Source organism: Onychostoma macrolepis, chromosome 20, assembly GCF_012432095.1.
Source record: "Onychostoma macrolepis isolate SWU-2019 chromosome 20, ASM1243209v1, whole genome shotgun sequence".
In the NCBI taxonomy this organism is placed as follows: domain Eukaryota; kingdom Metazoa; phylum Chordata; class Actinopteri; order Cypriniformes; family Cyprinidae; genus Onychostoma; species Onychostoma macrolepis.
In genome coordinates this window covers 17544249-17563776 of record NC_081174.1, presented here as the reverse complement: position 1 = coordinate 17563776, position 19528 = coordinate 17544249, and the positions used below count along the sequence as shown (strand labels likewise).

Here is a 19528-nt window from a genome sequence, read left to right as displayed (position 1 = left end):
GGGGGTCTGACATGATTTATCTCGCCTTTAAAAATTGCTTTCCACTCTATAAATCAGATTTGAGTTGTTGACTTAGCATGAACGCGCAGACTCTCTCCGCAAACGCCACCTTTTCTCGCATTCAACTCTCTGTCGACTTCTCTGAACCTGGACACTTCCTTTGTGCTTACCACATCATATTCGCCAAAAAGAATCGATTCCTCGATTGCGAGGTGTTGGGAATCTGATTCGTTTCCACGAAAAGGTTCTTTCGGATAGTTTTAATGAACCAGTTCAAAAAAAAAAAAAAAAGATTCCGGGGTTATTTCAGTTATTATTTTACGGTGGAACTGACTTATATTGTCCACAATTTTGAGCGCTGCACGACAGAATAGTAGGGCTGTAAGATTCCGAAATTTTTGGAATCGAGTCCGATTCCGATTCCTGGTTCTGGAATCGATGGGATTCGATTCCGAGAATCGATTCCTCTGTTGTTTTCGATTCTTTTTCGATTCTTGTTTTTTTTGTTCGAAGGAACCTAATCTCACCATGATTGCAGGATATAAAGGTCGTAGAAAGTATCCTTCTCATAATATGAAGCTTTATTTGTAAAATATGATGATACATTTCTATAGCTATGATTGATTTTTAAATTGCAATTTTGTCTGCTTTGCCCGTGAAATTAGTCATAGCTCACTGCTCAGCAGGGACATGCATATCGCATGAATTGAAAAAGACATGAAGTGTCTAAAATAAATGTGCACTGTTCAGCTGAATGATGAAGTTTACTTTGACTGTATGCTTTGAACAAAATTAACAAACTGTACATTGAAACAAAATAACCAGAACATTAACAATAACACTGATGGAGCTCGTGGTTTATCTGTCAATCAGATGCGCTCTCGGTCACTGATCTATGCTCGTGACGTTTTCTTTTAGAATTATCATTGGCTGATAGAAATAAAAAATAGTATTTTAGATGGAAATAAGATCCTCAATCACGTCATGATCTATTCTGTCGTGCAGCGCTCAAAATTGTGGAGAACATAAGCCAGTTCCACCGTAAAATAACCAATTGTTTTATATATATATATATATATATATATATATATATATATATATATATAGCCTAATAGGCCTATATATATATATATATATATATATTTTTTTTTTTTTTTTTTTTTGATCTGGTTCATTAAAACTATCCGAAAGAACCTTTTCGTGGAAATGAATCAGACTTCTAATCACTTTTAGCGAGCATGAGGCGAAGGGTAATACAAATATAAAGATGAAATGGATCTTTTATATATAAAAAAGAATCTTTTATCTCCCAACTCTCGTAATTATGGCTTTTATCGAGCATGAGGGAGGCGAATGCTTCTCAAACGGAAGGCTGCATCCTCAAATTCTGATGATCTCAGTACCGACTCGTTTTCTTTCAGTTTATTGTTGTGAATTTAAATGTGTGCAGCCTTCGTAGGATGCAGCCTTCCATTTGAGAGGCACCCATAGATAAGCTTTGTTGAACTGAAAAAAAAGCTCTGAATGAGGAGTCGATTCCTCTTGATGGAATCGATTCCAACCTTTGGAATCGACTCTCGATTCCCAACGCCTCGGAATCGATTCTTTTTGGAATCGATTCCCAGCTCTACAGAATAGATCATTATGTGATCGAGGGTCTTGGTCTTATTTCCATCTAAAATAGGCTACTATTTTTTTATTTCTATCAGACAATGATAATTCTAAAAGAAAACGTCACGACCGAGAGCGCATCTGATTGACAGATAAACCACGAGCTCTATCAGTGTAATTGTTAATGTTCTGGTTATTTTGTTTCAATGTACAGTTTGTTAATTTTGTGCAAAGCATACAGTCAAAGTAAACGTCATCATTCAGCTGAACTGTGCACATTTATTTTAGACACTTCATGTCTTGTTCAGTTCATGCGATAAATGCATGTCCTTGCTGAGCATGTAAATTTTCACACGCATGTGAATGTCAATTTCACGGGCAAAGCAGACAAAATTACAATTTAAAAATCAATCAGAGCTAAAGAAATGTATCGTCATTTTTTACAAATAAAGCTTCATATTATGAGAAGGATATTTCTACGACCTTTAGCCTATATCCTCAGTCATGGCGGTTCGGTTCCTTCAATCTAAAAAAATAAAAAAAATAATCGAAAACAAGAGAGGAATCGAATCCCATCAATTCCAGAACCAGGAATCGGAATCGGACTCGATTACAAAAATTTCGGAATCTTACAGCCCTAGGTTCCACGCTAGCGTTCTGTGATGGTCCTCACTGCAGAACACAAGATCCAGGGGGCGAGGTTGGATCCAGATCCAACTCCTCCCAACTTACATAGGCTTATACCTAAACCTACCCGTCTCCACCCCCTGATCCCTAAACCTACCAATCTCCACCCACTAGATGTGGATCCAACCCCGCCCCCTGGATCTTTCTTCTTCAGTGAAGGGCTACTGAGCTTGTGGCGAATTTGTCGTGTTGACCAATGTGGTGATGACGATTAAACTGTTCGTTGCCAAATATCAATCTGCACGAGACCCGCCAAGTGCGGAGAGGGACAGCAAGGCAGAGTCTTAAAAAAATTATAATTGTCGTCGTAATTACTTTTTTAATTATCTGGTACCCCGCATAGTCGTAAAGCAAGTTTCTAAATACTGCCTTTATTCTAAAAACGACGGCTCAACCCCGTTTTTAATACTGGCTCGTTTCAATGCCCTGTCTACTTCGGGGCTGTACGTTTGTGGAAGTCCAGCGTTACGCGTCTGCTAAATGCATAAATGTAAATGCACTGCTGTGGCGCATCGGTTGGTACAAGATCTTTTACAGTGCACAAGAAGGTGATTAACACGTTAAATCTTTAAGACCATCATAAGTACATTTTGAGAGATTGTAACTCTACTCATTCTCCTCCTTTATTTTTCTCCTTTCATCCACACAGAATTAATGTTCACAACGGAGAAATGAAGACATCAGAGAGGTTTGAATATATGCGTATGCCCCCGTGTATAAATAATTATTTAAAAGTAATTAGGTTGCTTAAATGACACAGACTTTCACATTATGTGATGCATAAAGTGTTCCTTCCTTTTTTACCTATAGGCCTAGAAATGTTTACGGAACACTTCTTATATATATGAATATGTGTGTGTGCGTGTGTGTATATATATATATATGGATCTAAATATATTTTCCACTTTTAACACTTAGATGTCTGCTAACTGGTAAATGGAATTGTAAGTGTAAAGTGCACAATTGGGCTTTTTAACCATTTGTATAATCTGATAGAATATATTTTCTGCTGCATTTATTTCTGAATAAATAACTTAATCAACCTCCAATATTTTTACCTGAATTGACCTAATACATGTGGTCAGGTTAATGTAGTTATATTGAATATGTTTGTTTTCTACATGATGTTTTATGTTTTATGAGTGTTTATGTGGGATTATCACCAAAGGATCAATATGGTATCAACAGTCACAATCACATTACAACACTTACAACAATCACATTGTCACAAAGAAAACAAGAAAATGACCAAATCTGTATGTGTAGCAATTTCTTTTTTCAGCCACTTGGTGGTGATCGAGACAATGAAACTGCAAATCCATTTAGCTGCTGAGAGGACCGGTGGGTTGCACCAGCATATGTCTAAAAGCCAGCACAGCTTTACATAATAATAAATATGAAAACAAAGAGAAATTGAAGTGCTCATTATTATTTAAGATGTATGACGTGCTATAATATCACCAAAACATAAAATTCCAGTTGCATTTCCAAAAAAGTACCACCACAACAAAACGAGAGTTTTAACCACTTTTTTTTTTTTTTTTTTTTTTTATAAATAAAATATAATATAAAGGACTGGCAATAATAAGGAAAAAGCAATGAAATATTTTGTCAATCCAGTGTGTGTTAGCTACGATTGTACATACGTTGGGATAAACTCTGCACCTATAGGTAACAGAATAAAGACTGCATAAGAGCAATTATTCAGTTTTATTTCTGGTTATATTTTGCTCCCATGAACAGTAAAGGCAGTATTAGTTTCTAAGTGAAGCAGACTTTGCATTTCATGTCTGAGTGAACTGTGAAGCTGACATCTGCTCAAAGAGAGCATCCTCATTTACACTTTACTGAGTCTCCTAAATGCACAGCTGCCTTCTCAAGAGAATGAGGTACAATGTAATATCTCACAGGCAGTTTCTTTATATGTAAAAATAAGAGTGAATATGAAGATAATTCCACGTACAGTTTGATGAGTGTTCTGTAAGGATGCTGTCTCTAAACAACAATGGAAACTAACTCTGCCAACTGTTTTGAATATGAAGTTTTCATGATCATTTATTTAAACATGAACATAGCTTATAATGAATCTCACTCTAAAAAATGCTGGGTTAAATACAACCCAGCGCTGGATAAAATATGGACAAACCCAGCGATTGGGTTGTTTTGACCCAGCGGTTGGGTTACTGCCCAGAAGGCATTAAACTGTTAAAAACAACCCAAGTGCTGGGTTTGTCCATATTTAAACCAGCATTTTTTAGAGTGTACCAACTAAGACTTAGATCTAAAGTTTGATGTGTTTTATAAAAATATGTTTATTCTGAGGGTTTAATTCTGCTCTCAGAAACTGGATCATGCAGTTTAAATGGACTACATGAGAGATGTTTGTTTAAATCATGGTGTTCCTGTTGTAAGAACTCCTCTGTAAAGGCTGACCTAACAGGAGCTCCTTCTCTTGAACAAGACTGTCTAGCAGCTCCTGCTGCCGGTGGTTATGGTAAACCTTTAGGAAGGCTAGTACTGTTAGACCCAACCAGCATAACCAGGCTGACCACAGGCCAAACTGTGAAACAAAGAACATATTTACATATTAATACCACATAGAGATTATGTGCTAGAGACTCATGAAATATATACTGGAAAATCTCTGCTTGTGAATGTAGGTTTTATGGATGAGTGTTTACCTGTGCAATGGCAAACTGGTCATAGAAGGAGTTGTTGTCAACACCAAGCTCTAAATCTGTGTCTTGCAGATCCTCACAACTGCCAAATGAAATAAACCAAATTTAAAGCAACCATAAGTTTTTTACCTTGAAATATCAGTTTCAAAATCATTGTGAAGGAATGCAGACTTCTAATAATATTAATGGATTCTGTTTTTTTCCCACACTCTAAAAAAAATATACTGTATAATTTGAAGGATTTTTTCCGTATTTATTTTTTACAGGTGTTTTACCAGTATTTTGAATTTCACACTTCATTGCATTGTGTTTTCGAGTTAACAGAAATGTCCGTAAAATTAATGGATAATGTTGTATGTAATGAGCTGTCAGTACTTTTTCTGTTATTTTACAGATTTATTTTTTATAGTGCAAATATCTGTTCTGGGAGTATGTCGCTGCATTTCAAACGGGATAAACAGGAAGGGTCATTTTTTACAGTTTTACAACTGGCCATTTCAAAAGGACCTTTGAGGATTTTGAAGGGTACAACTGACTCTTTGCTAGGGGGCTCCAGATTTGCAGTACAAAAAAACTACATACAGTTGCCTTAAAGCGCAAGTAAATTGAAAGTGACTAAATTTTGTTACAAAAGTAATTGTAGAGTCAATCTGAATTTTTTTGTCATATACATTAACAAATTGCATTATTACTATTATTAATATCTTGATTACATTACTATAAGCATAAAAATATAAATAATAAAATGTAACAAAAGCAATATCCTGCTTACAGCCTACTAAATATCAGCATGACTGTTATTCAGTGCATGAGATACAGTGCAGCACTCTTGTGTGATACTGCTTGATTCTAACTGATTTAAATTGGTTTAAAACAGTTTACCTGCTGGGCATGGCCCCATTTTCAGTGACAGCATCACACCATGCACTGAAGCCAACACTCGAGATGGTACCGGCCACAAACACCACAAATACCACCAACAGGCACAGGAGAAGATTCAAGAAGGCATGGAAAAGAGAGCTGCAAGAGATGTAAAGACATCAAATAAACATGTATGATAACATCATTTACTGATTGGGATGTTTTAATATGCAATGCGGTGTACGTGAATGAGGGGTTGCCTACTCGTCGTGGCCTTTACAGAGGAAGAAAAAGGTCCGCCACGCCTGTACAGCGGACAGGATGAGAGACACGATGCCCACGAAAGTGATGAAGCGGCAGGATGACTCTGGTCCCCATTCTTCAACTATAAAGCGCTGTTTCCCCATCGTCATGTTCTCATTCTGCCACATTCCCTCAGTAAACAGCAGGCATTTCCCCTGGAAGTCATCGCTGTTTTCAGAGAGCGGCACAACGGCGATGAAACCGAAAAGAAATGCTAAAAAATAAAGGATGCACTGGCCAAAGAGAAAATTGTCGACGGCCATCGTTCCGGCGACTGCATTTGGCTTCTGCGCATGACGGGGAATCTTCAACTATGTCTGCTGCATGCATCATGTTATTGGACGACGACTAAAATGTCACCACTGCATGCACAGCATCTTTGAACATTTTGTACGTTTTGACTGCAATGATAGCATCGTTACGTAAACTGCTGAAAATATTTAAATATTAACAAAATAAATTATATTTAGATATGAAAGAGTAGCCTAAATATTGCACAACAAAATGAAAAAATCTCATTCTGTAAAAGAGAACTATAAAATATTCCATATTCAGTTCAGTATAGTGGACGTCTTATTGAACATGTTTTTACATGAATGTAAAATATATATATATATATATATTACGTTTCATATACATATTTTATTATTTGTTACTGAAAGCATGGGGGGAGTGCACTGATGCTATTCGCTTGGGATTGGCCCAGATGGCTTGGAAGTGTTCTGTTAAATCCTGAGGATAAATGGATTAGGTGGAGGTCACAGTGAGTCTGGACACAACTCACTCTAAACCTGCTCTTCACCTCCTCTGTGGTCCCTTACCTGAAATACATAAAAAAGGGAACATGACAGCATCTACAATCAAAGTCCATGGATTACAAGCCCATATGCGACTATTTGTGATCTGGGCAGGTAAGTTATGTGGTTTTAAGGGGGTGGAGGTTGTGGGAATACAACTGAGAATGGCATTAAAGTATAATAGTGCCTAGATTAACATCAAATGTACTTCTGTAACATCTACTGTTAAAAAAAAAAAATGCTGTTTATAATGTTTTTTTGAGTGTGTACATGGAATACACTTCACATTTGACAAGCTGACAATGCCTTGATTAATTACACCCTAGATTCATACTCATACTCAATATGTATTAAAACAATAAATAACTTAATAAAACTATGAGCCACAGTGAGGCATAAACATTTTAATATAGTAGGCCTAACTGACAAAATAATTGACATTTCTGTACCTGCTGAACTAAAATATGCTTGCACATTCAACTCAGAAATAGTCCTTCAGTAAGTATCTTTATATTAGTATAGTATAGTTACAGAGATATACAAATATATACAGTATATATTAAATAGCCATTTTCATACATTGTAAACTATCCATGCATTTATTTTGTTACATTTTCATCTTGATTTCAGTACCTGTGCTATTATGAAGCTAAGGCCGTCATCCAGGAGTGTAAAAATACCTAACCTAAGCTGCTTATGTGGCCCGCTTGGCCTTCTCTCCCAGTTCAGTTCCCTCCTCCCTGTGGAACATGTTCCTTGTCTTCTCCCATTTACCCAGTACGTTATATCGCCCTAAAATAAAATGAGCTTTACATCTGGACATAGAAATTTTTACCGCTGAGACGGTAAAAGCATCGACGATGGCTGTCTTAAAAGTGACATTTACAAAGACAAATAGAGACAAACTGGCCCAGGTTTTATGGGTCCTGAACTGGGTGTCTGTAATAACTGGAGTCACGCTCTTCAGCCTGGGCCTGTTCTTAAAGGTGGAGATCGTGAAGAGACGGGAGCTGATGTCAAAAGAGATTGTGTCAGTGCCAAACATGCTTATCTGTGTTGGCTTGACTGCCTGTGCGATCAACTTCCTTGGGGGAAAGATCTGCTATGACTGTGTGGACACTACTAAGTTCCTGCGATGGAAGCTGCTGATACTGCCTTACATCACATGTACCTTTTTCTTTACATTTTGTATCCTCATGGGAGCCCTGATGTGCTATAGCATGCGTAACGATCTGGAGGAGTCACTGTTTTTGGGCTTGCGTGATGCCATGCGTTACTATAAGGATACGGACATGCCAGGCCGCTGTTACATCAAGCGCACAATGGACATGCTGCAGATGCAATTTCAGTGCTGTGGAAACGGAGGCTATCGAGACTGGTTTCACATTCAGTGGATTAGCAACCGCTACCTGGATATGACCGATAGCGAAGTTGTGGAGTAAGTCAATTTCTACCCACAATGCACTTTAGTATTACGAGGTTAAAGGCATTGTTCACCCAACAATGAAAACTGCGCCATCATTTACTCACCTCATGTCATTCCAAACCTGTATGATGTTCTGTCTTCTGTGGAACACAAAAGAGGATATTTTTTAAAATGTTTCAGTTGACTTTGTCCATACAATGAAAGTCAGCCGAGTCCAAAATAACACTCAACCCCACTGACTTTCAACTGAGAAATTTTTTAATGTGTTCCACTAGAAAGAAAGCCATACAAGTTTGGAACAACATGAGGATGAGATCAAATGATGACATTGTATTTATTTTGGGTATACCATAAATAATTTTGACACACTCCAGCAAAAGATAGAAATAACTGACTTAAAACCATTTTTTATCTGGTGAAAATACTAGTGTTCTAATAATTTTGGCCACCACTGTAGGTTTATTATTAATACTGCAGAAAGTTCTTTAACGCATTCTACTCTTCTTCAGGCGACTACGGAGTAATGTGGAGGGGAAGTATCTGATCAATGGAGTGCCGTTTAGCTGCTGTGGCCTGCATTCTCCTCGGCCCTGCATCCAGCATCAAATCACTAACAACTCAGCACACTATAATTACGACTACCAGAAGGAGGAGCTGAACCTGAACCGGAGAGGCTGCAGACAGGCTCTGCTGGAGCACTACACACAGATAATGCAGTCCATTGGCTTAATCGTTCTTATCATCTGGCTTTTTGAGGTGTGATATTGAGCCTGTTTTCTATTTTAATGTATTTTTAAATGCAATTTATTCCTGTGATCTATCTATTGTAATTATTTTTTTCGGTATGGATTGGTCTCACAGTTCCAGTCAAATTCAAGGGTTTGCAGACATCTACTGACAAACAGATGCAATTTTAACTGGTTTAATTAAAAAATTGTCATTTGAGAGAGATTTTGATCCTGCAACCTCAGTCTTAAAGCAAGAAACACCCATAGCCTCCTCATTTTCTTAAATCTGTTCCTTCCTCTAGGTGTCAGTGTTGACAGGAGTGCGTTATCTTCAGACAGCCATGGAGAATGTGCTGAGGTTAGGAGACCCTGACTCTGAGTCTGACGGCTGGCTTCTGGAGAACAGCATTGCGGACACTGCACGTTATAACTTCAACATCATCAAGAACCTGGGAAAGTGCTACCAGGTAGATGACGATCCCAACATAGATGTACCAAATACCAGCCAGCAAGCACAAGAGAACGTGCCTGTAAAGCAAATCCCTGTGGTCAGGTAGTACAAGAGACATTGGACATTGAGACTTACCCAGCCATTCAACAATGGCAGCCTTGGAGAGGCAGATCAAGCTCTGCATTGCAGCCTTTGACTCTTTACTTGATGCAAACAAAGAGGAATGGAAGTATGGACTGAAACAGTAAACATAATGTGAAGGAGCTCTTAGCTAAAAGGCACTCCATTGAAATGTAATCCTTGTGCCATACAAAAGAAAAAGATAATGAAATGTGAAATGCATTTTAAGATGCTGGGGAACAGGACTGATTTGTAACACTGCTTAGCACTGCTGTAAAGAAAGATGGTAATGGAAGACAAGCTTCCCTGTGCCTCTACCCTGTAATGAAGATTATTTTGTCCATCCTAAAAATATCTTAATGATAAACACATTTCAAGTTAATCTGGAAAAGGTTCAATTATAGACCTTTGTTTTATTACTAAGGAGCTATTACCATCCATAATGTATAAAATGCCTTTTTCTCTTTCACTCACTTGCTTTACTTGTTTCATTCATGTGCAGTTTTCATACTAGTAAACCATTCACATATTGCTTTGGAGACTTGCAGTATCTGACAAGGATGAATTTGTACTTGATGGCTAAAATGTTTTGTTTTTTTTCCCCCAGACAACTTATTAATACTAACAGTGGCTTCTGAATGCATTATTGCAGCACTACTGTTTTATATAAGCTTAAATTGTTTTGCAATATTTTAAACCTATTCTGTGTATTCTTTTAATTGTGACTTTATTTCCCACAATTGCTACTTTTTTCTTATATTTGGTGACTATTCAAAGCAAGATGTTTTGTCAGTTTTTATCAGGCATTTCTCATATGCAAAAATAAAGTCAGACATCTGAGAAATGAAAGGCGTAAAGTGGTTGAAAAAAATCTCAATTATAAGAAATAAAATTAAAATGCAGAGATTTTATTTGTATTATAATTAAACTCTGATTTTCTACCACTTGATAAAAATGTTTTGGGCGACAAGAGGGGTCCTCCAAAAAAGCTGGTCACATGGGGCTGGGGTGTCTTCAATTTAAGCGTTTGCCAAGATTATTATATTTTTCTGCTGTATTTATCAGCTTGTATTAAAACATCTAGGCTAATTTTTCATTATATTTCAGAAGTGAATAGCCTACATTTGAGGGGAAAAGATGAAAAAAAAAAAAGATGTGACAATGATTCAAATCTACAGCGTTTCAAGTTTGTTGTTAATATTTTGTAAGCCCTTCAAGGCAAGCCAAGGAATGGTTAACTTTTGTGCACAAGAACTGCTCCAAACCAAATCCCCTGAACTAAAGAGATTGTTCTGCACTTATCTTGGAGTCCGTCACCGAGACACCCATCCGATTAACAGCGTTTTCTCCACCTTGGATTAAAAACAAATAGACTCTACCAACTGCAAGACTAGTATTGACGACATTGTCACGTGGTACCATTACATATTACTTTTCTCAGCGCTGGTAACACGACTGACCAATCACAGCCATTTGTGATTACGTGAACGTTTTATTCAAACTTGAGGATTTCAGTTTACATCACCTACAGCTTTTAATATTCATTACATTTTGCACAGTAATTTCTTAGCTTGAACCTTTTTTGTCGCGCTTGGTTTATCCTGCCAGTCATCAGAAATGTAGCATAAGGACAACACGTGGTATTCTTGCTTACACTAACAACTTTATAAAGTATACTGGAACATTTTCATCACTATATAAAATGTTTATCATCATCATCATCATCATTATTATTATTCGTAACCACTCTGTTGTCAAAAAATAACACAAGGCAAAAATAAATATTACGAAAATAAAGTATGCAAAATGAAAATATCCGTACAAAGCACTGTTGTTTGTTTATATGCCATATGTGCGATGAATGTAGGACATAAGTAAACTACGTACCTAATCAAGAATGCGCAAAGGGCGGATGTTGCGTAATATCCGTACGTACGGTTTGTTATTGATGGCGACATCATGTGAACTGTTAGTTTAGTCGATTTAATTACTTTGTGTTTGCAGTGAACGGTTTTGAAACATTCCTCTCTGTACTCGTTTAACAAGGACATCAGGCACTGACGTCGAATCAGACATTTGTAAGTACTTTGGCCTTCACCATATATTTTCTATATTTCTGCTTAAATCTCCGTGCATGTCTGTAGTAGCTAAAGCACATGGATTCGAACACTATTGAATTATTTAACATTTCAGTCATGTTTGATGACAATGTCCCTGTATGTTAGTCTGTATGCGAAAGAAATCTTAAAATAGCACTGTCAACACCCTGTCATCATCATAACTGTTCATGAGCTTCACATTCACATCCTTTATATCCCAATTTAAACGACGCTTTTTTTGTTGTTTAGCTGTTATTTCTGGCTGTGATGAGAATGACAGACTGATTCTGTTCTACAGTCATTACGTAACGTTCTGCATTGCAAGCAAGCTGCATTTGCCATTTGGTTTTTGCGAACTATTTACAAATATCACTTAGTATTTGAGATTTTTACAATGAAAAGGCCATAAACAAAGACATAACAGACATAAATAAATCAATCATTTGCAAATCGTGTTATTTGTTTACAGCTATATCCTGTCAAAAGTTCAAAGATCAGAATCATGCTTATGGATGACAGTCAGTTGTGTGTTCTCCATCGTTGGCTCTCATATACTACATTTTGTTGTTAATAATAATTATGCCTTGTCCCTATAAAGCTTATTGTATCACATTCGATAGGCTAGGTAAATTTCTAAGGCATTTAAATTATCAGCATTAGTTATGGCTTTGCTGAAAAAAAATGTTGTGCACAATATTCGACATGCCTTTTACACACTTATTGATAGTTATTTATTTACACACTTATTTTTTAGCAAGTAAAAGGCATTTTAGTATAATTCTTTTATCAAATATGATAGTTCAGGCTTTTGAGGAACATTTGTAAATCTCTCAATCATTGCATTGCATTCGATGTTTCATCCTCAAATAATAATATATAAATGTAGTTCATGTAAGCATTGTTCCCTCTTGCTGAGCAAAACTTTTCTCTATTGGGCGGACATTTCAGCCACCTGAGCAAAAACATCCTTTATACCCTGTACAGCGCACACACAAACAAGTGTGTAACTTTTAACTTTAATGTGCTATTTCTATTTGATTTGACCCTTGATGTGACTAAATGATGCACATTTTAGGTTATCTGAGAAAACATTTTTACAGTACAATACACTGCCGTTCAAAAGTTTGGGATCAGTAAATTTTTTTAAAGAAGTTTCTTAGGCTCATCAACCCTGAGTCTGTTTGATAAAAAATACTGAATATTATTTCACAAAATAATATTGTGAAATATTATTGCAATTTTAAATAAAAGTTTTCTATTTGAATATACTTTAACATATAATTTATTCCTGTGAAGCAAAGCTGAATTTTCAGTGTCACATGATCGTTCAGAAATCATTCTAATATGCTAATTTATAATAAATGTTGAAAAAAGTTGTGCTGATTAATATTTTTTGGGACCTGTGATACTTTTCAGGATTCTTTGAGAAATAAAAAGTTAAAAAGAACAGTTATTCAAAATAGAAATTTTGTGTTACAATATACACTACTATTCAAAAGTTTGGGGTCAGTCAATTTTTTCTTTCTTATTTATTTTTTTATTAATACTTTTATTCAGCAAGGATGTGTTAAATGGATAAAGAGCGATAACAAAGACTTGTATTGTTAGAAAATATTTATATTTTTAATTAATGCTGTTCTTTTCAACGTTTTATTAGCCTAATCAAAGAATCAAAGAAAAAAGGTTCCAAAAAATATTAAGCAGAACAACACTGATTATAAATCAGAATATTAGAATGATTTCTGAAGGATCATGTGACACTGAAGAGTGGAGTAATGATGCTGAAAATACAGCTTCGCTTTACAGGAATACACTATATTTTAAAAATATATTAAAATAGAAAACCAATATTAGAAATTGCAATTGCCTAAGAGTTCACAATATTACTGGTTTTATTTTTCTGTATTTTGATCAAATAAATACAGCCTTGATGAGCATAAGTGACTCCATTAAAAAACAAGGTCAATTATTTATTAGGTTTATAATATAGGCCGAACATAATATAATATAATATAATACAATACATCAAAACTGAAGCATTTAAACTGACAAAAGAGAATAGAAAACAAACTGAAGCATTTAAACTGAGATCTGTAAGTTCTTATATAGTTATCTAAACATCGCTATGAAGTACAGTTTGCACAATACACCTGTGTGTGACTGTAAATGTCTCAGAGTTTTGTTAACGTTCTGTTAATCATCCGCTATTTCCAGCACTTAATCAAGCCACTCTTCTTTAATACACGAGGACGTTTTATTTCACGTCACGGTGTTTGCGTTGCCTCTCGATTTGAGTTATTTCATCGGTTTCTACAGAGACTCATTTGGCGCACATCATTCTATGAAACCTGTAAACCACATTCACCGGTTCTAACGCTATAGCGGCACCAGCTCTATAGCGGTTTACCCGAGCATTGCAATTCTTTCGTTTTAACTAGAGTACAATCAAATGGCTTTCCCAACTCATTTTAGCGTGTGCGCGGCACATTATTTCTCTGCTCGGCTGCGGTGGAAGAAGTGCGCGGCCGCGCGCGCGCGCAGCTTAGAGGGAACATTGCATGTAAGCAGTCAGCATATGTTTACTGTTATAAAAATCTGAGTTACATTGCATGCTTATCAAAATTTGATCTTACTTTTTGGCCATATGAATATCATCTGCACCAAACCAATTTTTTTATTTTTTCCAATAAAATGAATAAAATTGATGTTTTTGTTCTCCTCAAGTGTGAGCACCATATTCTCATACTGTACGAACCATGAAAGTCTGATGTGTTAAAGATGATACAATATATATAACACATCTGCTTTCTTTTTTTAAATTTTCTTTTTTTAACTTAGTTTATATTTTGTTGAAAAGTTAAATAAACTATTTCATATGTCAGACTTTATATAATATAGCTATTTTATATAATAAAGCTATATTTGGTTCATGATGATGAATAAAATAATATGCCTGTAAATGTTTTTCACCAGAGCATCATGAAGATCGGCATCTTCTCCCTCTTAGTCAGAGCATCTCTCCTTGCTGTGTCCGTTCTTGGGCAAACCACAGATGTTGACGAGCTTGCCAATAGGAATGCTGACTTTGCTACTCGGTTGTACAGCAAGATTGCTAGCTCAAATGATGACAATGTAGCCGTTTCAACCCTCGGAACCACCTTGGCCTTAGCCACGTTAGCAGCTGGGGCTGGTGGGGATACTCTCACCGAGCTGCTACAGGGTATAGGTGTGACCTCCACGGAGAAAGATGGAGAGCCAGAACGGGTTCAGACCCTACTCAAGCAGCTGAGGGAGACAACTGCTCAAATCCAGGCCACTGGCCTCTTCATGAAGCAGGACGTCAAGGCAGATGACGGCTTCAGCAACCAGGTTAAGCAGTTTTATAATGCAGATGTTGAAAATTTGAATTTTGCCAATGCACAGCAGGCCAAAGGGAGCATCGATGATTACGTAAGAGGCCGAACAGGGGACAAGGTCAAAGATGTGGTGGAGAACGTAGATCCACAAAGCATGGCGTTGTTAATCAGTGCGGCTTCCTTCACAGGTGAGGAAAAAACAAGTGAATAATGTCATAATTAATATTAGTAGTAGTTGCTATTACTGTTATATATTAGCATATTTTGTTTTCTAATATATGCTAATATTATATATGTAGGGGATAATGTATACTATCCTGCTTGTTATATGGCTATTTACCAAATATATGAATATAAAGGTATAAAATATTGATCTGAGTTTAAATAATACCTGTCCGCTAAGAAAAATAGTCCATTACAATGTTCAAAACAGTTAGCCTATCCACAAGATGAACAATCTGACCACTGAATGCCACGGTTGACCAATCAGAATCAGGTATTCCAGAGAGGCGTCTAATAAGTTTAAAAAAAGTGAACGTGAAAAGATGATCTCTTGGTCTTTAACAGGTCAGTGGCTGCAACCCTTCAACATTACCTTCACCCAAGAGGAGCGTTTCTATGTGAACAAGTATAAGATTGTGCAAGTGCCCATGATGCTCCATTCGGGCAAATACTACTTGGCCTATGACCCCATGTTAAAGGTTGGCATTCTGAAACTGCCCTGTGTGGAGGGCATTGCCATGCTTGTCCTTCTTCCAGATGAAGATGTGGACTACACCTACGTTGATGAATCCATGACTGGTCAAGTGTTTCGTGGATGGGTTGAAAAGCTGAAAAAAACGTGAGTCATGTAATCAGTCTCTCACATTTTCACAAATCAATGTGTGTGTGTGTGTGTGCTTAAATGGCTCAAATCTCCATCAAACTCATGCTGAGCAGCCGTGAGCAATCATATGACAATCTTCGAAACAGTTTGTAGTTACCCTGTAGAAACATGCCATTTCAAGACACATTTCTGTTGATCTCTAAATATCAGTTTTGTCTGTCCTCAGGAAGCTGGAGATTCAGTTGCCCAGATTTTCACTGAAGCAGTCCAACTCACTAAGTATGAGTCTGCCCAGCCTGGGCATTAAAGAGATCTTTGGGAATACTGCAAATCTCTCTGGAATCAGCAGCGATGAAGGCCTGCAACTGTCAGAGGTGAGATCTTTCCAACAATACAAGGACACTGTCAAAGATTTTCATGTCAATGCATTTTTCATGTCTACCAGTTACCCGCGATTTTAGCAAGTATTTTCATAACATTGATGTGTTTGTGTGTATATATTATTCACTGTACGTTACTGTTTATTATATTACTGTTAAATTGGGGTTAGGCTATATATATATATATATATATTTTTTTTTTTTTTTTAATGTGTTTGAAAGAAGTTTCTTATGCTCACCAAGGCTGCGTTAATTTAATCAATAAAAACAGTAATATTGAAAAATAATGTTACAAGTTATAAAAACAGTTATCTACTTGAATATTCTAAAATGTAATTTATTCCTGTGATGGCAAAGCTCAATTTTCAGCAGCCATTACTTCAGTATTCAATGATATACAATCCTTCAGAGATCATTCTAATATGCTGATTTGGTGCTCATGAATAAAATGTTCAAAAGAACAGCATTTATTTGAAATCATTTTTTTTTAATAACATTGTAAACGTCCTTAACTGTCACTTTTTATCAGTTCAATGTATCCTTGATGAATAAAAGCAATAATTTATTTCAAAAACAAATCTTATGGACCAACAGCCAGAGTTATTAGAACACTAGTATTTTCACCAACTAAAAAAAATGGTTTTAAGTCAGTTATTTCTATCTTTTGCTGTTTCCTGAAGCATCTTGGAGAAGTTGTCACAGTTTCCTACTGACACACTACAGCAAAAGATAGAAACTTAAAACCATTTTTTAGCTGGTGATAATACTAGTGTTCTAATAATTTTGGCCACCACTGTGTATGTGTATATATATATATGTGTGTATATATATATATATATATATATATATATATATATGCTGTGGTCCATAAGATTTGATTTTGAAAGAAATTATTTTATTCATCAAGGATGCATACACACACTTTAAAATTAATATATCATAATAAATATATAAATGTGATATATCAGCATGCATTGACCAATGCCTCTTGATTCCAGGTGGTACAGAAGGTCACTGTGGAGGTGGATGAGACCGGAGGCTCAGTGGCCGATGCCTCCAGCAATCTCTTTATGACCCCTCTTCCTCCAAGGCTCACTTTCAACCGACCCTTCATTTTTGTCGTCTACCATGAGGCCACACAATGCATCCTCTACATAGGACGTGTGGTCGACCCAACTAAGAACTAATTATGAATTGACAAACTACCAATGGTGTACTTGCAGTCTTATTCCTACTCATAGATTAACCTGTTGTTTTGCTTGAAAAACCAACTTAGAATTTAACATTTATTTGTGTAATGTAACAGAATAGTGTTTTTAATGTTTTAAAACAAAAATATCAGTACAATATAATAACAATACAATGTCTGATAAGAAAATAACTGTAAATGTATAGTGTTTTCTGAAATGGTTGATTAAGGAGATTTACTGATGGCGTGATGAAGTGTTAACCACACAGTATAATGTTACATGTGACAAGTAACTTGTTTTTTGTGCTTCTGGAGATTTGTCAGTATCAGCATAGTATTCTTATCAGCACTTTAACAGGCTGTTCAAATGTAACTCATTAAAGCACGTCATATTCAACATGAATTTTATTCATTGGGTACTAAGATGTTGGCGATAATCAATCAGGTGCTGGGCAGCACCAGGCACAATCTCATTGGTGGGATGGGATGGAGAGTTCCAAAACTCTTCAATCATAAAAATACATAGTGCTTCTTTTTCTCTTAGCCACTTCAAAAATATAAAACAGAGAATTTGCAAAGCATGCTATAATACAAGAAACAAAATAATGAGGCAGTAAATTAAATACATTCAATTACTCCTCAACTCTCGTTTTCGTTTTATGACATATGGTGCGAGTTTTCGTGTCAAATAAGGCAGAGATGGATCAATGCAGACCTTAACTGATGCCCCAGCATATCTTAAGCTGTTTCTGGTATAGAAGAGAATGGACACATCAAAATGGAGGGACACTGCTGCTGCAGAATGAAAAGTCTTGTAGAAAGGGGCTTTAAGTCACAAGGCAAAGTGGTAATCACTCTCTCCCCGACTGCATTCCAAACGAATTTGACTTCCGCTGTCTGTCAGACACAAATAGAAAAACATCACACAGGTCAAGCTCAGTTTGGCTGAATCATTCCAGTTTATAATCATAAAATAATTCCACCCAACATGTTATGATTAATAAAAGATTATAAGATTAAGGTTAGACAGTGCAGGATCGCACTACGTACACAGAGAGCTTCCTAGACTGTGTGTCTTTATTCCCGTTACTCCGGTGATCCACAGAGCTGCTCGTGTTGCTGCGGATCAGGACAGGCATGGAGGAGGAGGATGGGCTGGAGGAGATTGATGAAGCAACATTAAAGTGGTGGGGTCGCAGGTTATCGTCTGGAAAACAAACGAGTACAGGTAAATGATAGAACGTTTGCAGCAAAGAGCACAAGTCATTATAATTCATGATTAAATTTCATTAGATACCATTTAATGGTAACATAGCGCTCTTTCCCGATCCAGGGCAACTTCCTGAATCCTTCACTTTTCTAAAGAGAAAATAATGAGTATAAATATGCTATGTAACTACTGGTGATGGGTCATGGCAAATTCATGATAAAATTCAAAATCCAGACAGAACTCAGCTGGTGCAATCCACTGCAATAGCAGCACAAGAGCGATGAGATGATTATGTTACGTACAAGGATTTGTCTGGGTTTGTCATCTTGGGTGTCGAGGGATGACCGCTGAGGGAACGACTGCGAGCTAGTTTGGCCCTTCGCATCTCCTTACCTGCAAACATTATGAGTGTTGGGAAAATATGCATCTTCCAATTCTGAAACCTTCAGAACCTTTGTCATTTGTAAAAATGTTTTAAAAAATTAGGTTGGTAAAAATTTTTAAATGTTTTTGAAAGAGGACTCTTATGTTCACCATTTGATTAAAAATACAGTAACTGTTTTCTATTTTAATATATTTTAAAATGCATAAATAGCAACGCTGAATTTTCAGCATAATTACTCCAGTCTTCAGTGTCACATGATTCTTCAGAAATCATTCTAATAGCATTTGCTGAACTTCCTATTTATTCTTTGATAAATAGAAGATTAAAAAATCTGTCAATTATGATCAATTTAATGCGTAATTGCTGTATTAATTTCTTTAAAAAGCAATTACTGACTACAAACTTTTGAATTGTAGTGTAT

At 36.3% G+C, this 19528-nt stretch overlaps 4 protein-coding genes across 4 annotated transcripts in view; 2 read left to right on the top strand and 2 right to left on the bottom strand.

Annotated features, from left to right (window-relative positions):
• Positions 1–3049: 3049 nt before the first annotated feature.
• Positions 3050–11581, bottom strand: tmem179aa (transmembrane protein 179a, genome duplicate A). Its single transcript, XM_058755778.1, has 5 exons — positions 11550–11581; positions 6102–6961; positions 5859–5996; positions 4980–5058; positions 3050–4858 (listed from the first exon to the last, which is right to left on the bottom strand). Exons 2-5 carry the CDS (start codon positions 6401–6403, stop codon positions 4685–4687), a joined length of 693 nt encoding a protein of 230 aa, XP_058611761.1. The 5' UTR covers positions 6404–6961; positions 11550–11581; the 3' UTR covers positions 3050–4684.
• Positions 6925–11035, top strand: prph2lb (peripherin 2-like b). Its single transcript, XM_058755776.1, has 4 exons — positions 6925–7051; positions 7568–8375; positions 8873–9119; positions 9394–11035. Exons 2-4 carry the CDS (start codon positions 7798–7800, stop codon positions 9646–9648), a joined length of 1080 nt encoding a protein of 359 aa, XP_058611759.1. The 5' UTR covers positions 6925–7051; positions 7568–7797; the 3' UTR covers positions 9649–11035.
• Positions 11582–11583: 2 nt separating the features above from the next.
• On the top strand, positions 11584–17909 carry serpina10a (serpin peptidase inhibitor, clade A (alpha-1 antiproteinase, antitrypsin), member 10a). Its single transcript, XM_058755775.1, has 5 exons — positions 11584–11740; positions 14735–15305; positions 15685–15958; positions 16170–16317; positions 17322–17909. The coding sequence occupies exons 2-5, from the start codon at positions 14741–14743 to the stop codon at positions 17508–17510; spliced, it is 1176 nt and encodes a 391-aa protein (XP_058611758.1). The 5' UTR covers positions 11584–11740; positions 14735–14740; the 3' UTR covers positions 17511–17909.
• The window catches only part of ppp4r4 (protein phosphatase 4, regulatory subunit 4), a 25990-nt gene continuing 24361 nt past the window's right edge, over positions 17900–19528 (bottom strand). Inside the window, exons 22-25 of the mRNA XM_058755774.1 lie at positions 19025–19115; positions 18810–18871; positions 18563–18719; positions 17900–18409 (exon numbers count right to left, since the gene is read on the bottom strand). Of these exons, the coding sequence (XP_058611757.1) occupies positions 18364–18409; positions 18563–18719; positions 18810–18871; positions 19025–19115 (356 nt within the window). The 3' untranslated portion in view covers positions 17900–18363. The remainder of the gene's footprint in view (positions 18410–18562; positions 18720–18809; positions 18872–19024; positions 19116–19528) is intronic.

Excerpts from the sequence above, each read along its gene's own strand:
- tmem179aa (XM_058755778.1), bottom strand. The coding sequence starts at position 6,403 with ATGGCCGTCGACAATTTTCTCTTTGGCCAGTGCATCCTTTATTTTTTA. Across the intron at positions 5,997-6,101 it reads CTCTGTAAAGGCCACGACGA|CTCTCTTTTCCATGCCTTCT; the intron begins GTAGGCAACCCC and ends CATCTCTTGCAG. Across the intron at positions 5,059-5,858 it reads AATGGGGCCATGCCCAGCAG|TTGTGAGGATCTGCAAGACA; the intron begins GTAAACTGTTTT and ends TTCATTTGGCAG.
- prph2lb (XM_058755776.1), top strand. The coding sequence starts at position 7,798 with ATGGCTGTCTTAAAAGTGACATTTACAAAGACAAATAGAGACAAACTG. Across the intron at positions 8,376-8,872 it reads ACCGATAGCGAAGTTGTGGA|GCGACTACGGAGTAATGTGG; the intron begins GTAAGTCAATTT and ends ACTCTTCTTCAG. Across the intron at positions 9,120-9,393 it reads TTATCATCTGGCTTTTTGAG|GTGTCAGTGTTGACAGGAGT; the intron begins GTGTGATATTGA and ends TCCTTCCTCTAG.
- serpina10a (XM_058755775.1), top strand. The coding sequence starts at position 14,741 with ATGAAGATCGGCATCTTCTCCCTCTTAGTCAGAGCATCTCTCCTTGCT. Across the intron at positions 15,959-16,169 it reads GTTGAAAAGCTGAAAAAAAC|GAAGCTGGAGATTCAGTTGC; the intron begins GTGAGTCATGTA and ends GTCTGTCCTCAG. Across the intron at positions 16,318-17,321 it reads AAGGCCTGCAACTGTCAGAG|GTGGTACAGAAGGTCACTGT; the intron begins GTGAGATCTTTC and ends TCTTGATTCCAG.